Source organism: Vigna unguiculata, chromosome 3, assembly GCF_004118075.2.
Source record: "Vigna unguiculata cultivar IT97K-499-35 chromosome 3, ASM411807v1, whole genome shotgun sequence".
NCBI classification, from domain to species: Eukaryota; Viridiplantae; Streptophyta; class Magnoliopsida; order Fabales; family Fabaceae; genus Vigna; species Vigna unguiculata.
Genome location: NC_040281.1, coordinates 46,656,164 through 46,671,612, shown reverse-complemented (window position 1 = coordinate 46,671,612; position 15,449 = coordinate 46,656,164). Strand labels below are relative to the sequence as shown.

At 33.3% G+C, this 15,449-nt stretch overlaps 1 protein-coding gene across 1 annotated transcript; it reads left to right on the top strand.

The window, feature by feature from the left end:
* The first annotated feature begins 1,502 nt into the window (after positions 1–1,502).
* LOC114176834 (scarecrow-like protein 32) lies at positions 1,503–3,612 on the top strand. The gene has a single exon (XM_028062015.1). The coding sequence runs from the start codon at positions 2,003–2,005 to the stop codon at positions 3,428–3,430; it is 1,428 nt and encodes a 475-aa protein (XP_027917816.1). The 5' UTR covers positions 1,503–2,002; the 3' UTR covers positions 3,431–3,612.
* Positions 3,613–15,449: the final 11,837 nt, after the last annotated feature.

Genomic DNA, 15,449 nt, shown 5'->3' with positions numbered 1-15,449 from the left:
TAGATCTTTCGAGAAAAACTACTAAAAAATACCATACTAATGAAACATGTGAATTTCACTCAAAATCTTAAAACAATTATTTGTTCGACATAACTCTATTGTAAGATAGACTCATTGATACTTACAAATGTAGTTCTAGAAGACAAATGGAATTACAATAGTGAATTCCTTGAAGTTTGATTTCAAAATGGTAAGCCATTTATTAAAAAGAAGAAGAAGTGAGATGTGGTTAGAAGTCATTTGCAAATATTTGGAAGATAAAAAGAGTTGTGTTATGCAATGATTCCCAATTATTATTGTGAGGAGTTAATGAAGATATCTGTGGTAGAGCTCTTGAAAGAAGGAGAACTGTTTGAAGAAAAAATAGGAGTACAAAAAACTGTAAATTAAAGATACAAAATACGTGTTCATAATACAAGGAAGATTTTATGGTTAAGATTTTCTTGCCATCCTCAACCATGGATTTTGTACCCAATAAAACCAATTTCATGCATCTCAATATCTCACTAAGCCTCACTCATTTGAAAACCATTGAATTCACTTGGAGTATAACTCATGACTATTACTTCTAGACTGCCAAAATAGACTATCCAAGTTATCCTATGCCAACTATTTCAAAAATGTTACAAATCCAAGCCTTTCCACAGCTCCCTTTCACATAATTTGGTAGACTAGTTTTTCCTTGCTTCATTAGTTTTCATTCTAAGTTAAGCACCGCATTTTCTTTACCAATTATCTCCATCTCATTTTATTGACACCTTTATATATGTTTGCACAAAAACTGAACAGGAAAAAAAATAAAGTAAAAAAAGTAAATTTGTGGAAATTTCAATTTGAGAAAATCTTTAATGTAAAAGGGATCAATTTCATTTGAAGAAAAAAGAACATTTTTTTCATGTTGTAAATGATTTTTTTTATATATTTTAAAATAAATAAATTGCTTCTATAGAAATATAAAACTGGCATTTATCCTAAAAAAAATTGAGCTTTGTTATCTAAATAGATTAAAAAGTTATAATAAGAAACAGATTTTTAAAATGTTATATATTCTTAAAGAAAAGCGTGGTTTATAAGAAATTTGTTTGTAGATGAAATTTGAAAGTGAAACTAAGTTGGATGAGGCGCAGAAGGTGGGCATAGGTTTGTAGTTGTCCGATGTTAAGTGGTGTCTGAATTAAGGAGCGCATCCAAGGTAGGTGGGCATGCATGGTGATGGTGTTATTTTGGCAAGATTTACAGAGAATGGCAGTGAGGAAAAATATAGCACATTCTGATGGTGATGAAAAAATGATTTGTTCAATTATGTGATGACCCGTGAGAGAGTGAGCCAAAAGCTTAACTGCCTCAAATCCCTCTCACAGTGCCCACCATTACACGACAAAACCCCAACTCCCATGTTCAAACAATTTGCTGGCCGGCTGCTTCACATGCCTCCAAAATCCAACACGAGCAGTGCTCCTACGGCTACAGGTACTACCCTCTCTCCACTGCCTCCCTCTTATATTTCATCTCTCTCTCTTTCTCTCTCTCTTTTTTTTTTCATTCACAAAAGATAAAAAGGGTTAATTATCTCTGGGGAGGGGAGTGGGATTAGCACCTTTTGTAGCCATGAAAGTGATGTTCTCAGCACTACTCCTTTTGCCATCTGAAAAAGCCTGAACTTCCCCTAGAAGGGTCTCTTTTGCCCAATTTGACTTCAAATATGTTTTCTCGGGCCGAGAGTTTCCCCTCCACCGATCAGTCTCTGTTGGGAGGAACCATAATATAATCCCCCACGAAAAAGCTGAACTGTCTATTTTCTGTGCAGAATTCTCCCAAACTCTTCTGCCAATTTTCACCCACAACTTGGATCGCTTCCCAATGACAAAGGCACCACACACTACAAGTCAGGTCACTTTCCCTTTCTCCCTCTTCTCTCCTTAATTCCCCTTTCCCCTCTGCCCCCAACTTTCTTCTTCACCCTTTTTAAGTCACTCATTCATTCATTCCACCCGCACTGTCCATGACGCAATTCACACCCTTCCACCAAATCACACCCCTCCCCAACCCTACCATCATGAACAAAAACCAAATCCCTAGAACTAGGCCCTGGCCTGCAGGCTTCCCTACCTCCAAGGCCTTAACCAACTTCGCCGACGCTAACTGCATGGAACAGTTACTTCTTCACTGTGCCAACGCTATTCAAACCAACGACGTAACCCTCGCCCAGCAAATCCTTTGGGTCCTCAACAACATAGCATCCCCCGACGGCGACTCCAACCAACGCCTTGCCTCCAGCTTCCTCCGCGCCCTCACCGTACGTGCCGGCCAAACCGGCACCTGCAAGATGCTCGTCGAGGTAACCGATCACGACCGCACCAACCTCTCCCTAGACACCCACAAATTCTCCGTCATCGAGCTTGCCAACTTCGTCGACCTAACCCCCTGGCACCGCTTCGGCTTCACCGCCGCCAACGCCGCCATCCTAGAAGCCACCGATGGCTTCTCCGTCATCCACATCGTCGACCTCAGTCTCACGCATTGCATGCAGATTCCCACGCTCATCGACGCCATCGCCAGCCGCCACGAGGTCCCTCCTCTCATCAAACTCACTGTCGCCGCCGATGCCTCCCGCAGAGACATCCCTCCTATGCTCGACCACTCCTACGAAGAACTCGGCGCCAAGTTGGTCAATTTCGCAAGGTCCAGAAACGTCGTCATGGAGTTCAGAGTGGTTTCTTCCACTTACCAAGACGGTTTCGCGGGTTTGATCGAACAGTTAAGAGTGCAACAACAGCATTTTGTTTACGCAGTTGAACCTCGTCCCTCTGAGGCTTTGGTTATCAACTGTCACATGATGCTTCACTACATACCCGACGAAACCCTACACGCTATCCCCGAAACAGACTTAACCTCTTTGCTCTACGATTCTTCTTCTTCTTCTGCTGGTTCTTCTTCTTCTGCAGCAGTTAGCGTTACTCCCACTTCCTCTCTGCGATCGTTGTTCCTTAAGTCCCTGCGGGGTTTAGATCCAACACTTGTAATCTTGGTTGATGAAGATGCGGATTTGACATCCAATAACTTGGTTTGCAGGCTAAGATCTGCGTTTAACTATCTATGGATACCTTACGACACTGTGGACACGTTCCTTCCACGAGGGAGCAAGCAAAGGCAGTGGTACGAAGCAGACATTTCCTGGAAGATTGAGAACGTGATAGCGCAGGAAGGGGTTCAGAGGGTGGAGAGGGTTGAGCCAAAGAACAGGTGGGAGCAGCGAATGAAGAACGTAAACTTTCAAGCGGTGACTTTCAGTGAGGACTCTGTTGCGGAGGTGAAGGGGATGCTCGATGAACATGCTGCGGGGTGGGGATTGAAGAGGGAAGATGAACACATTGTCCTCACTTGGAAAGGACACAACGTGGTGTTTGCCTCTGCTTGGTTACCTGCTTGAACATCATTTTTTTACGCTTTGTACTTTATCAATAACAGACATTCATTATTTTCCTACTTAGTCTTTCTTAGTAACTTTCTTAAATAGTTACGTTGTACTTTTTAATAGTAAATAATTAGATCAGAAGTTATTTGTAGGTCTTTGTCGTGCTTTTATCAATGCAGGTCTTTCATATCTTTCCATTTCAAGTTTTACCCTCCTTTATTCTCTCCTCAGTTTCTCTCTTTCTTTCGAAGAATAGATACCTTCAATGAGTGTAATTCTTTTTATTATTATTTCGGTTCATTCTTATTCTTTCTAGACATTCTTGAGATTTTAAACATTTTATCCAAAAGTCAAATCTTATGATAGTTTTGCTGTCTCCTAGTAACCAACAGTAATAGACTAGTTGTTAGCCGGGTTTAGGTGATAAATGTCATGAGCAGAAGACATAGAAGACATATTTTCCTGGTGTTTTGGACTTAAGAGAATCATTTTTCCAAAATCAAAAAGCCATTAATTTTGAGTGTCCTAATGACTAAAAGCATTTTCATTGAAAATCATAACATCATTAAAGTACAATTTTACCATAGTTTTTCTTTTATTTTCTCTGAACGAGTTCCTTTTGACTAAACAGTAATTTTTGAAGATGAAATCTATGACCACTGAATCCTTGACCACCTGAAACCAATAATGCTGAAGGTGCATTAAATGCGAAGTGACAGTCTATGATATACTCTTGAAGAATTGTGGATATTGTGCAGAATTTCCCAAGGTATAATTGTCCTAGACCATTATGGACGTGTGATTTTCACTTTTTGTTTCCTATGTGTGATGGTAGGAATTGGATTCTCCTAAAGTAATGTTTCCTAGGTACAGTCAATAAAAACAGTAATCTTATAAAACAGAAGATAGCATGAGTGTAACCAGTGAATAACAAGATTATGACACGGTACATACAAATTTCAAGGTTATGTCTCTGAGGACATTAAATATAGAAAGTTTTGATAATGGCTAAAGGTTACAATTCTGTAACTCCCTTGTGTGAATGACACCGTTGGTACCCCGATGCGTATATAACGCGGCTCAATTTCTCAAAATTAACCTAAACAATCTTTGGTGGATATAATAGAACAAGATATTTTAACACTTGTGTTCAATAATCTTAATTATAACATTTTTTTTAAATTAGAAAAATAATTTAGATTAAACTGATATCAACGCTTTGGAAAAAATAATTTAATTAATATATACACTAAAAGAATACCACTACTGCTTCAATAGTGATTAATTTTAATGACCAAAAGTTGTCAGTACCTATTAGATACCAATTTAAAAAATAAAAAAATATTGGTTACTAAAATAGTCACTATTGTAAATAAAAATTATAATTGGTCACCAAATTGATTATTAATTAGTTAGAGACCAATTTAGAAACTAACTAAGTCATTTTGGTAGTCAAAACCTAGTTAATTTTTAGTAACCAATTTCCTTTGGTAACCAAAACTATGGTAGCTAATTTTAAAGACCAATTTAGTGACCAATTATATTTTTTTATTCATAATAGTTACTATTTTAGTAACCAATAATTGTTTACTTTGTGAATTAATATCAGAATTGGTTACTATAATGACTAACAACTTTTGATCACTAAAATTGTTAACTAATGAAACATTTTCTTATAGTGTATATATCTTAATTTATGCACGCGAATTTATTGGTTTCAGCTTGTAAAGATTAACACACTTAAAATTTAGGATTCAGATTAAATTTATTAATAATAGTTTAGAATTGATAACATTGATTCTAATGTAATTTATTTTTAATATTACATAACTTTACATTATCCAAATCGAAGTTAATATAATTTTATTTTAAAGCTTGAATCTAAATCTAAACTCTGCATTTCCTTAGTTCTCTGCGTGTAGATAGGCGGTGACAACGTAAAAGAGACTTACAATTAGTTTTTTCAGTGTAGGCTAAGTGGAGACACACGTTAATTAGTTAAAGCTTATGTATTCTTATAACATTTAATTCTTTTTAAGAATAGTCTAAGTTAAAGAGTTAAAGTTATTCAAGATGATATTCAAGATGATATGGTTGATTCTACTTTGTGTTAGTCATGTAGTCCACGTTATCCAATGGTAGAAGTTTTCAAGATGGAATGGAATGCATCCAAGAGAATAGAAGAAAACTGATAAAAGAATGAAAATAATAAAAATAAATTTTTTTTATTAAAAATATTGATTTATTTTTTTCTAAATAAAATCATTTAATTCGAACTTTAAATTAAAAATTAGGAATCGAACAAAAAAAATACTAATTGTATTTAAATATAATATCATATATATTTAAAATTAATTAACACCTAAGAAACATACATGTAGGTGTATTTAATATAATTTTTTTATGATTAGATTGTATTTATATTTACTAAAACATATTTGTATTGTAATTTAATTATAAAAATCATATAAGGTATTCATAAATACGAGAGAAATTAAAAATTATGAATATACAATAATCATACAAAAGTAATTCAACGCATATATTTTTATTTGTTACTTTTTATTATAAAATACTTAAATTTGTTTAAAAAAAAATCTTTTACACATATATAATCACAAAAATTGAAAGAGTTATTCAAATTAAATTGCAAAACATTAATTTAGTTTGACTTTTGTATTAAATTTTAATTTAATCATATTGAATTTTTATGTTTGATTGCAATAAATACGAAAGATAAAATAAATTGAGTGAGAAATACTTCTAGCAAATTATTGATATTATGTAAAACAAATACCAATTAAGAATTGGAGAAAGTTATTTATTACAGAACTCAATTAAGTTTCTCTAATAGAAAGATTACTTTTTTCTATAAAAAGTTTATTCTTTCTTGATTCTGAGGAGGGTGTTATGGTTTTGAAAGGTGTTCCTTAAGGTCAATCTTTAGTCAAGGCATAGTATAAGATAAATGATAGATTATTTAGAAACATGAGTAGTTTCCTCCACATCTTGGATCTGAAGTATATACTCTATAGTTCGGACTAGATGAAAAGTAAAAATAAAAAAAAGAAAAAAAAAGAAAAGACAAAAGAAAATGCAAAGTGATGTTATTTGGAGTAAGTAAGACAGAGTAAAAAATTAAGTGGGAAAATTATAATAGATGTGACTTATATAATAAAATAATTTTTTTATATGTATGTTTAAAAAAATCATCTGTATTATAAAATTTTAGAAACAATTTGATATAAAATTAACTTTTAAAATATAGATTATAAATTAAATTTAAATTTAATAAATCATCATATCTTAATAAATAAATAAATAAGTATATTTAAAATAATAATATATTAAAATAAAATATTTATAAAATATAAAATATAAAATATAAATTTTAAATTAATTTATTTATATTATTTTTCATTTTACAAAAACGCGTACAAAAACGTACAAGAAATGTTTGATGAAAGATAACTCAAATAGAGCTTGCTTACTGATTTATTAGAATCTTATAATCTTTGTTCAATATATAGAGTATAATATCTCATCTATAAAGGAAAAAGTAAAATCTAATTGAACTATAGTGTTAATCGCAACATCATTATTAAGTTACTTAACTTAAATATACACAAATTAATATCAACTTTAACCTATACAAATAAGAAACATACTAATGATTTGACCGCTCTTTTGTTATTTCACTTTCTATTATGCTTCTCCTCTTGGCAAAATAGGTTCTAACTTTTTTTTGTTGGTCATATGTTGCATTGGGGATTAAGTGTTTTGTCTTGGGTTGGTGTTGGCTTTCTTTTGTTAGTATGTATAAGCCATTAGACAAGGAAGCATGCGTACAAAAAACGTATAGAAACGCACAAGAAGTGTTTGATGAAAAACAACTCAAAGAGAGTTGTAAAGTCCCAACTTGGAAGTAACAACTCAGAAAGCAGAAGGATGTAATGATTTAGTAAACATATAAACAAAGTTCTACTAACCATTCTCTATTTTTGAATAAATTTGTCTCTGTTATTACTGTTTTATTGGTTTATGTCTTTAATCCCACAAAATCGACTTGTAAGATTATAATATTACCACAAAACCCCATAAAATTTTTAACATATAAATTATAGAAATAACAATAAAATAATATTACCATTCTCTTCCAATGTGAACGATGAGAAATTGATCCACCGGTACGAAGAGATGCACCATCATAGTTATAAGGTTTCTTCTATTTGTTTCATACCTAGTTTTGAGGAAGTAAAATTCAAGATGAAATCATTTAGAGAAAGGGATAATAATACTAAATTCGTTTACACATTTGTTAATTGGAAAAGAAACAAAATTAAGTTTAGAGAGTTGTTAGGAGAAGAACTCCTTGAAGAAAAGATTTAATAAACAGCTCTTGCTAAGACTTATCTCAGATGGAGTGGACGTGTAATGATGCTTTAACAATTAATTTTGAATTTCAAAATATTAAGGCAATATAAGAATATAAAAGAAATAAGAGTATGAGTTCAATTTTATGTTTTTGAATATAAATGTAGTTTTGACGAATCATACAACTATTTTCAAATATATAAAAAAGCGTACTCCTTTTTCCTTTCTCTAAAGTAAGCAACTCTACCTTCGGACAATGGAGGCCTATATACCTTTTTTTTTCATCTAATAAAGAGTTATTGAATTATTTATTTTTTAAATATATAAATTACTTTAAGATTTGTCGAACAGCTCACTAGTGAAAAAAGGAGAATCTATGACGATTTATTATGATAGGTAGTAAGTCACCTGTCATAATAAGTTGACCGATAGCATTTTTGTAATAAAAGTAACAGTTATTATGACAGGTGAGAGGGGATCTGCCATAATAAATGAAGAGAGAAAACTTATTATGATAGGTGCAGTAGACCTATCATAATAAATAGATGCGGTGGCAAAATTGAAATTATATTAAAAATATATTATGATAAATTTTGGGAGACCTGTCATAATATCTTTAAATCCCTAATTTTTCCCTTCCCTCATTCCTCTTTCTCACCTCCCTTATTTCTTAAAGTATTTTCATTTCTCTTTCTCGTCCACCTTCTTTCTTAACCAGTTGTGTTTGTTGTCTCCCTTCTTTCTCAAACAGTCGACAACCTTCGTTTCTTGTTGTCATAGCTTCCATTAGCTTTGCCATCATCAACCTCTCCTAGTGATGTCGTTTGGTTTAACGTTTTAATTTGGTTGTTTTCCTCATTCGAAAGTTTTGGGGAAATTATGGGTTTAACTTTAATTCCCATGATCTTATGACTTAAGAATTTATCGGCATGTGCTAAGTTTAGGGGTTGTTTTTTATTTTTATTTGGCTCATTCATGGGTGGGGTTTTTAGTATCTTCGGCATAACAATAGCAAAGGAAAATGTAGATAAATGTTTAATCTATTTATTTAAATCATGCTTTGTTAGCGGGATAGCTACTGGTGGTACAAACAACACTAAGTCAACACATATTGTTATTTTTGTGGATTGCATTTTAGAATGCAATTATGTTTGTTGAGCAATAAAATTCTCTACTAACCCTATTAAGGCCTTTTATGAACAAGGGAAGACTTGCTTTGGTGGGTTAACAACTTAATGTAACCTGCTTAAGGTTGGGTTATCTTTATTTTGTTTTTTCGATATTGTGTAAGGCAACTTTTTTTTTTCTAAATCTTATTGTTTAAGTTTTTAAATCCTAATATTTCAAGTTCTTCGTAATATTGCAGTTGCGGAATTGCTTGATTTCTCCTAACTGACATTTTTTATGGTAAGTAGCATTTATGTTTCATGAATGATATTTGAAGGAAACCATTTCCACTTCTTTTTACCTATATGGATTTAAAAACTCGAATTGCATGACACTAACCCAATATTAAGTTTACAATATTAAAATGAAGTTTGATATTGGGCTCTTTTATATTTAATTTTTGAGCTTTTATAATGACTCATTTAAGTATTTCTAGGTCACTGAAATGATGTATTGGCATTTGGCTAGAATTAGTGAAATGAGTGTTTGTAATTAAGGTTGTGAGAGTGTTTGTAAAAGTTGTTAAGGTTGTAGATTTATGTATATACGTTTCAATTTTTAAAGTTTGTTAGACAGCTTAATTGTATGGAAATTGTTTGGTTGGGAATTGTTTGGTTTGCTGACATGAGATACATTTGCAGGTGAATTGAATGAAGAAGAAAATGGCAAAAAAAATCACAAAAAAGAAAATCTATCTTATTATGATGTACTTTGCATTACATGTCATAGTAAGTTGGATTTATTATGACAAGTTATTGAGACATCATAAAAAATATGCATTTTCTATGACTCCTGCAACTATGATGTCAGGATACCTGTTATAATAAACTTGTTTTACCTAATAAGCCTATTTTCCACTGTACAAATACCTTTCTATTAAAAGATAATATAATAATTATGAGTGCATACAAAGCATTAGTTTAATGATTACTAAAAGTAATATTTTATAAATCAATATCCAAATAAATCATTCACACAATACACATTCCGATTCCGATGAGAGAAAATATTTTATCTAGAGTTGTTAGCCATTATCATTCGTTATACCATTTCAAGAATAGCGTCCTGAAATTAATAAATTGTTCTTCAAAATTCAAGTCTCGCTTGCTAAGAAATACATAAAATCCTATCCAAATCAAACAAATATGAAAACTAATGAATGGAAAAGTTTTGTAAAACCAACCAAGAACAAACCATGAAATCAAAGAGTAAGCTCAACAACAACCAAGAACAAACCAACAACTGCAAAGAAAATAATGAATGCACAGATAATAAAACCTAAAGTTTCTTTGGATCTCCATCAACTTTCCGGCCCCACATATCTACTAGCAAAATAACAAGTTTTTGAGATTGAACAAAATCAGCAAGAGAGTAAGATTGAGATATATAGTCAGCAATAAGATCCGAAAGAAGTTAATAGAGCTGTGATGTTGGAATAGTGAAGAGTACAAATCATATTAAGATTTAGAATAGTAGTGGTACTAAACTTCCTTCTAAGTTTTTAAATGCTCTTTTATATGTTTGAAACTACTCAACTGGCAAAGAAAAGCTCAGCTGACAAAGAAAGAACACAAACACCAAAATTTGGTACATTTTCACCATCAAATACTTCACATGATATCCTACGCCATATTGCATGTCTTTGTATAAGACGGGAAGTATACAAACGAGATTAGTTCATAAATTCAAGAATAAAAGCCAACGGAGAAACTCTGTAGAGAAACAAGTAAAAATTCAATCCTTATTCAAAGAAAAAGAAATATGATAATAGAGAGCAAATGATCATATGAACAACACATATCAGCCAGAATAAAAGTAGCAATCAAAGATACATAAATATTCCTAGAAAATGCCTTACAAAACTACACACACAAATATATATGCCAAAGCCTATAAATTAGGTTATGATGAGAGCTGCTGCCTTTTCAAGTTGAACTTCGAGCTTCATGCTAATAGTAGCGTTCTAACAAACAAGTTCTAATTAAAACCAACACCAAGGCAACCTTAGTCCTCCTAATAATAAGATCTGCAAACTCTTTCATAACTTTTAAAACTCAACAGAAAAAAAAAAAATATCAGCCTCGATACGGTGGGCTGGAAACGGATTTGGTGGAGAAATAGAATAATTAACAAAGAAAATATTTTATCCAGAGTTAATAGCAGTTATAATTTGTTATATCATTAGAAAAAATTTTCAACTCAACATAAATTAACAAATTCTGATCCAAAACTCCAGTATATATAGCTCTTTCACAGAAACACATAGGACAAATAATGAATAGAAAGCATTTTGAAAAACTGATAAATGAGTCAAAGTCGACAATTAGAAGTTATGAGAGAAGACATCAAAATTGAGTAGAACTTACGAAAAGAAGGCAACCACACCAAGGCAAACCCGAGTAAAGCCCAACCGCACTTGTCCCATTGCTCATCCCAGAATGCCTCGTATGAATCATCAACCATCAATAGAAGCAAGTATAACGAACAAAAATAGTTCAGCCATTAAAAAATTAATTCAAAATACACACCCGTGAACTGCTACATTAAACATTTAGCTATAAAATTCGAATGGCAAGCAGTGGAATTCTGAAACAAAAGTTATCTCGACCTTAAAAAGTTGATTCTTTTTGTAGGCATCATCCTCGTCCTGCCACTTAAATTTTCATTTAAATGAAGTCTTTAAAACATCCAATTCATACATTTTTACATAAAATTATACAGACCAAAACATGTAAGCAATGCCTTAGGTCTCTCCAAGTTGGGATGATCACAATTTCCTTAGGGCATAGGTCATAACAATGCTAGGATTTAGGGCATAGTAGGAGTTAAGACTTAATGCATATGCCTTAAGGGTTAGTGTAGTTGAACTTAAGACCTAGACATTAGGACTTAGGACATAGCACTTATGGGACTTAAGTTCAAATTTGTTCTCGAAGATAATATTACTTCTGCCGGATGGTTTAATTGTTATGTACTTTTTACTATTATGATGAAACACTAAGTCTTAAGTTCAACTACGCTCTAAACCCAAGCCTTTTTATGACATAAGTCCTCGAGACCTATTAAACTCCACCTATGCCCTATGTCCTACGAAAATTGTGAATCATCCTAACTTGGGAAGACTGTGCACTGATAAACGCCTTGTACCCAATATTAAATGATTAAATGATTAATGATTCCAAATCAATAATGTAATAAAAACAACATAAGACAACAAATCTGACACCGTTAGAATTGACGGAATAGTTTGTTCTAGGGATCCACGAGACACATTCATGTCAATAATGAGGCTGAGAGCACCAGAAAAAAATCGATTGAAAGAAAATTTTCACCGTGTAATATTGAATTCAAGTCTCCAAGCTACACAAGATGATTAAATCACTTGTAAGAAACACAAATAGCAAAATGAGAGCAGAAGCTCGCCCTAATTCTGCTCGAGCATCTCGCTCAAGCAACCAACTCTTGTAATCAGCAACGCATCGTCTCGCTCAGGCGAGGATGGCTCGCCCAAGCGAGCACTCGTAGAGATCAGCTGCTTTCTCTGTTCGCGTCTTCGTCCAGGCGAGGAATTTTCCTTTTAGGCGGAGAACGATCTCGTCTCGTCTAGGTGAGAAGGGCCCACTTAGACGAGAATTCGCAGAGTGCTCACAGTGCCACTGTTGTAGGTCTCGCTCAGGCGAGAATGCCTAGCTTAAGTGAGACAGTTATTGTTGCTTGGGCGAAGGCCTTTAGCCTAAGCGAGAACGGTGCAAATTTGCATTTTTATTTCCCTTTTTAAGTTATGGCTGGTTGTTATCATGAACATGCATGTGTTATTTGATTTGTATGAACTGAAAGTGGTATGCTTGAATTGATTTATGGCATGGAATTGTTGTGGCATGAGAATTGGATGTTTGTGATAAAAGTGGTGGTTATAGTACGAGGAACATGAATTTGGTGTAAGATAGACGTAATTCCATGAGTCTCGTGGGGAGATCTCATGGTGGTGTGTAGTGTATATAATTAAGATAAGGATTCAAGTAAGGATCGCATCCCGAAACTCTAAAGGGTCAGTTAGTCTCACGTAGAGCAAACTGATCCAAGAGGTGAGAGTAGCGGGAGACCCTAGTCTTTGGCAAGATAATGGTCTTAGATGCTTGAAGGCTAACCTTATGTGTGGTAGGGTGAAACCCATTGGCAATGGCTCTACAGAGTAGTAGAGGCCACCACAAGTGCAAGCGTCCCTGAATCCGATCTTATCATATGTATCCGGATAATTGAGTCATATTGTCCTGCTTGGTTGCTACAACATGATTTTGTGTCTACTCTGTTGCATGCTTGCGAACTATTTTAAGTGTCGACTTGTTATAATATGTTAAAAATTATTTTACACTAGCTTACCCTTTCATTTTGTGTCTGTTCTTGTCTTGCTTTCTCTTTTGTGATGATCACCTTAATAGTGGTGGGAGCAGATGAGGGAAATGCTGAAGGTAGACCTGATGGTAGCCCCCACCTGCTCCTTCAATGCTCTGTCACTTATAATGACTTTTTCCTTTATATGATAGGACATTGTACTTTATATATTCAACAAAGCTTATAATAAATCAGTAATCAAGCTTTCTTTGAGTTATTTTTCATCAAACACTTCTTGTGCATTTCTTGTACGCATGTTTCCTTCTCTTATGGTTTATAGATATTAACACAAGAAGGCAATTAGCAAGAAACACAACAATCACATAAACAACACCAACATAACTTATCCTCGCCTCGCCGATACAACACCGACAAAACACTTAATCTCCAATGCCACATATGACCAACAACAAATTCCAGAACCTATTTTGTTAGGAGGAGGAGCATAATAGAAAGTGAAAAAAACAGAAGAGGAATCAAATCATTGGTCTATTTCTTCTGTATATTGTTTTAAACATAGGAATAAGATTTTGAACGCCAACTCACCTTGACAGGAAAGTATACATATAATAGTTAATAATTAATAATTAATGTATTATATTTGTATGTTAAAATTGATATTAATTTGTATATGTTTAAGTTAAGTTAATAATAAAGTTGTGGTTAACACTATAGTTCAATTATTTTAATAAAAATTAATTAGATATATAATTTTTTAACCACTTCACTCATTTTATTTAGGTCATTTTGGTTGAGATTCATGTAACGTCCCAATTTAATTGAATAATTCAAATAAATAGAACGCTGCATGTTTATAGTATAAAATAGGGCACCGACATAAAGTATATTTAGAATTAACCTTTTTTCAGTTATCCCAAATTATATTGGAATGAAAATCCAAAGACACAACACAATGCCATGAATAAAATCTAAACACGACTTAGATTAAACTGGAAATTTTGCTCACAGAGCAAGAAACTACAAAATAACAGTACACAAGAAGAAAGACTTAACGATGAGCAATAAAGGATCTAGGAAGCCTAACTATACTGCAACCTCCATGCCAAGATCATGACCACCAAGAGTCTCCACATTTACTCACACCAAGGATTTGGTGGTCATCGCAAAAAGAAAAAAAGCCAAAGAAGAGAATAGACACAAAGAGGAAGGATAAGCTAGAGTAAAAATAATTTTCAACATGTTATTAAACAAGTAAATGTTAAATCAGGTTATAGACATACAAAGCAGTAAGCATCCAATTCATGTGATAGCAAACAAATGCAAGACTCTCTGACTCAATTATCCGGATTATACTCTTTATATAGAATTCTAAAGGAAGTATGCATTCTAAACTCTGCAGAGTCTAGACACAAGGAGTTATCACCCAACCACACAAGGTTAATCCTCTAATGTCTTGGACCCAATATGTCCCAAGACTAGGACCTCCTGCCACTTTCACCACATAAATCATTCTGCTCTATGTATGCGTGAACTGTTATTAGAGTTCAGGATATCTTCCTTTATCTTCCTATATCAAGGTATACACTAACCACCATCACCAAGAGTTTTCCTTGAAACTCTTTTACCAATAATTCCACATGACATCTCAATCATTCAAGTCCCATGTCAATCCACCACCAACCAAACAAGTCATGTTTTCCATTTCATACTTAATATAATAAGATTTCATTTAATCTCATACTTTATAAATGCATACCATGACATACATAAATCACAAAATAGTATTCATCCCAAATAAGTGAGTGCCAACATTTAAGTACCTATAATTCCATACAATCAAGCACAACACACAACCATAATTCTTACACCAAAATTCTTAAGAAAATTTATTATCACAACCAAAATCACTGCAGTAATGTGTGACACATTTCTCAACCTACAGTCATCTAATCGACGATCCAATTGGTCAAACCACAAAATAGCATGTTATGAACCAAATGTCCAAATTTGAGTTCAATTCAATGGTTAATGAGTCAAAAAAGTCAATTTTACTAAAACTGTACATATCAAAAAAAAGACATAGTCGCCCGGCGACCAAGGCACTCGTCCAACGACCACCTGATGCTTCCAGAATACGAAA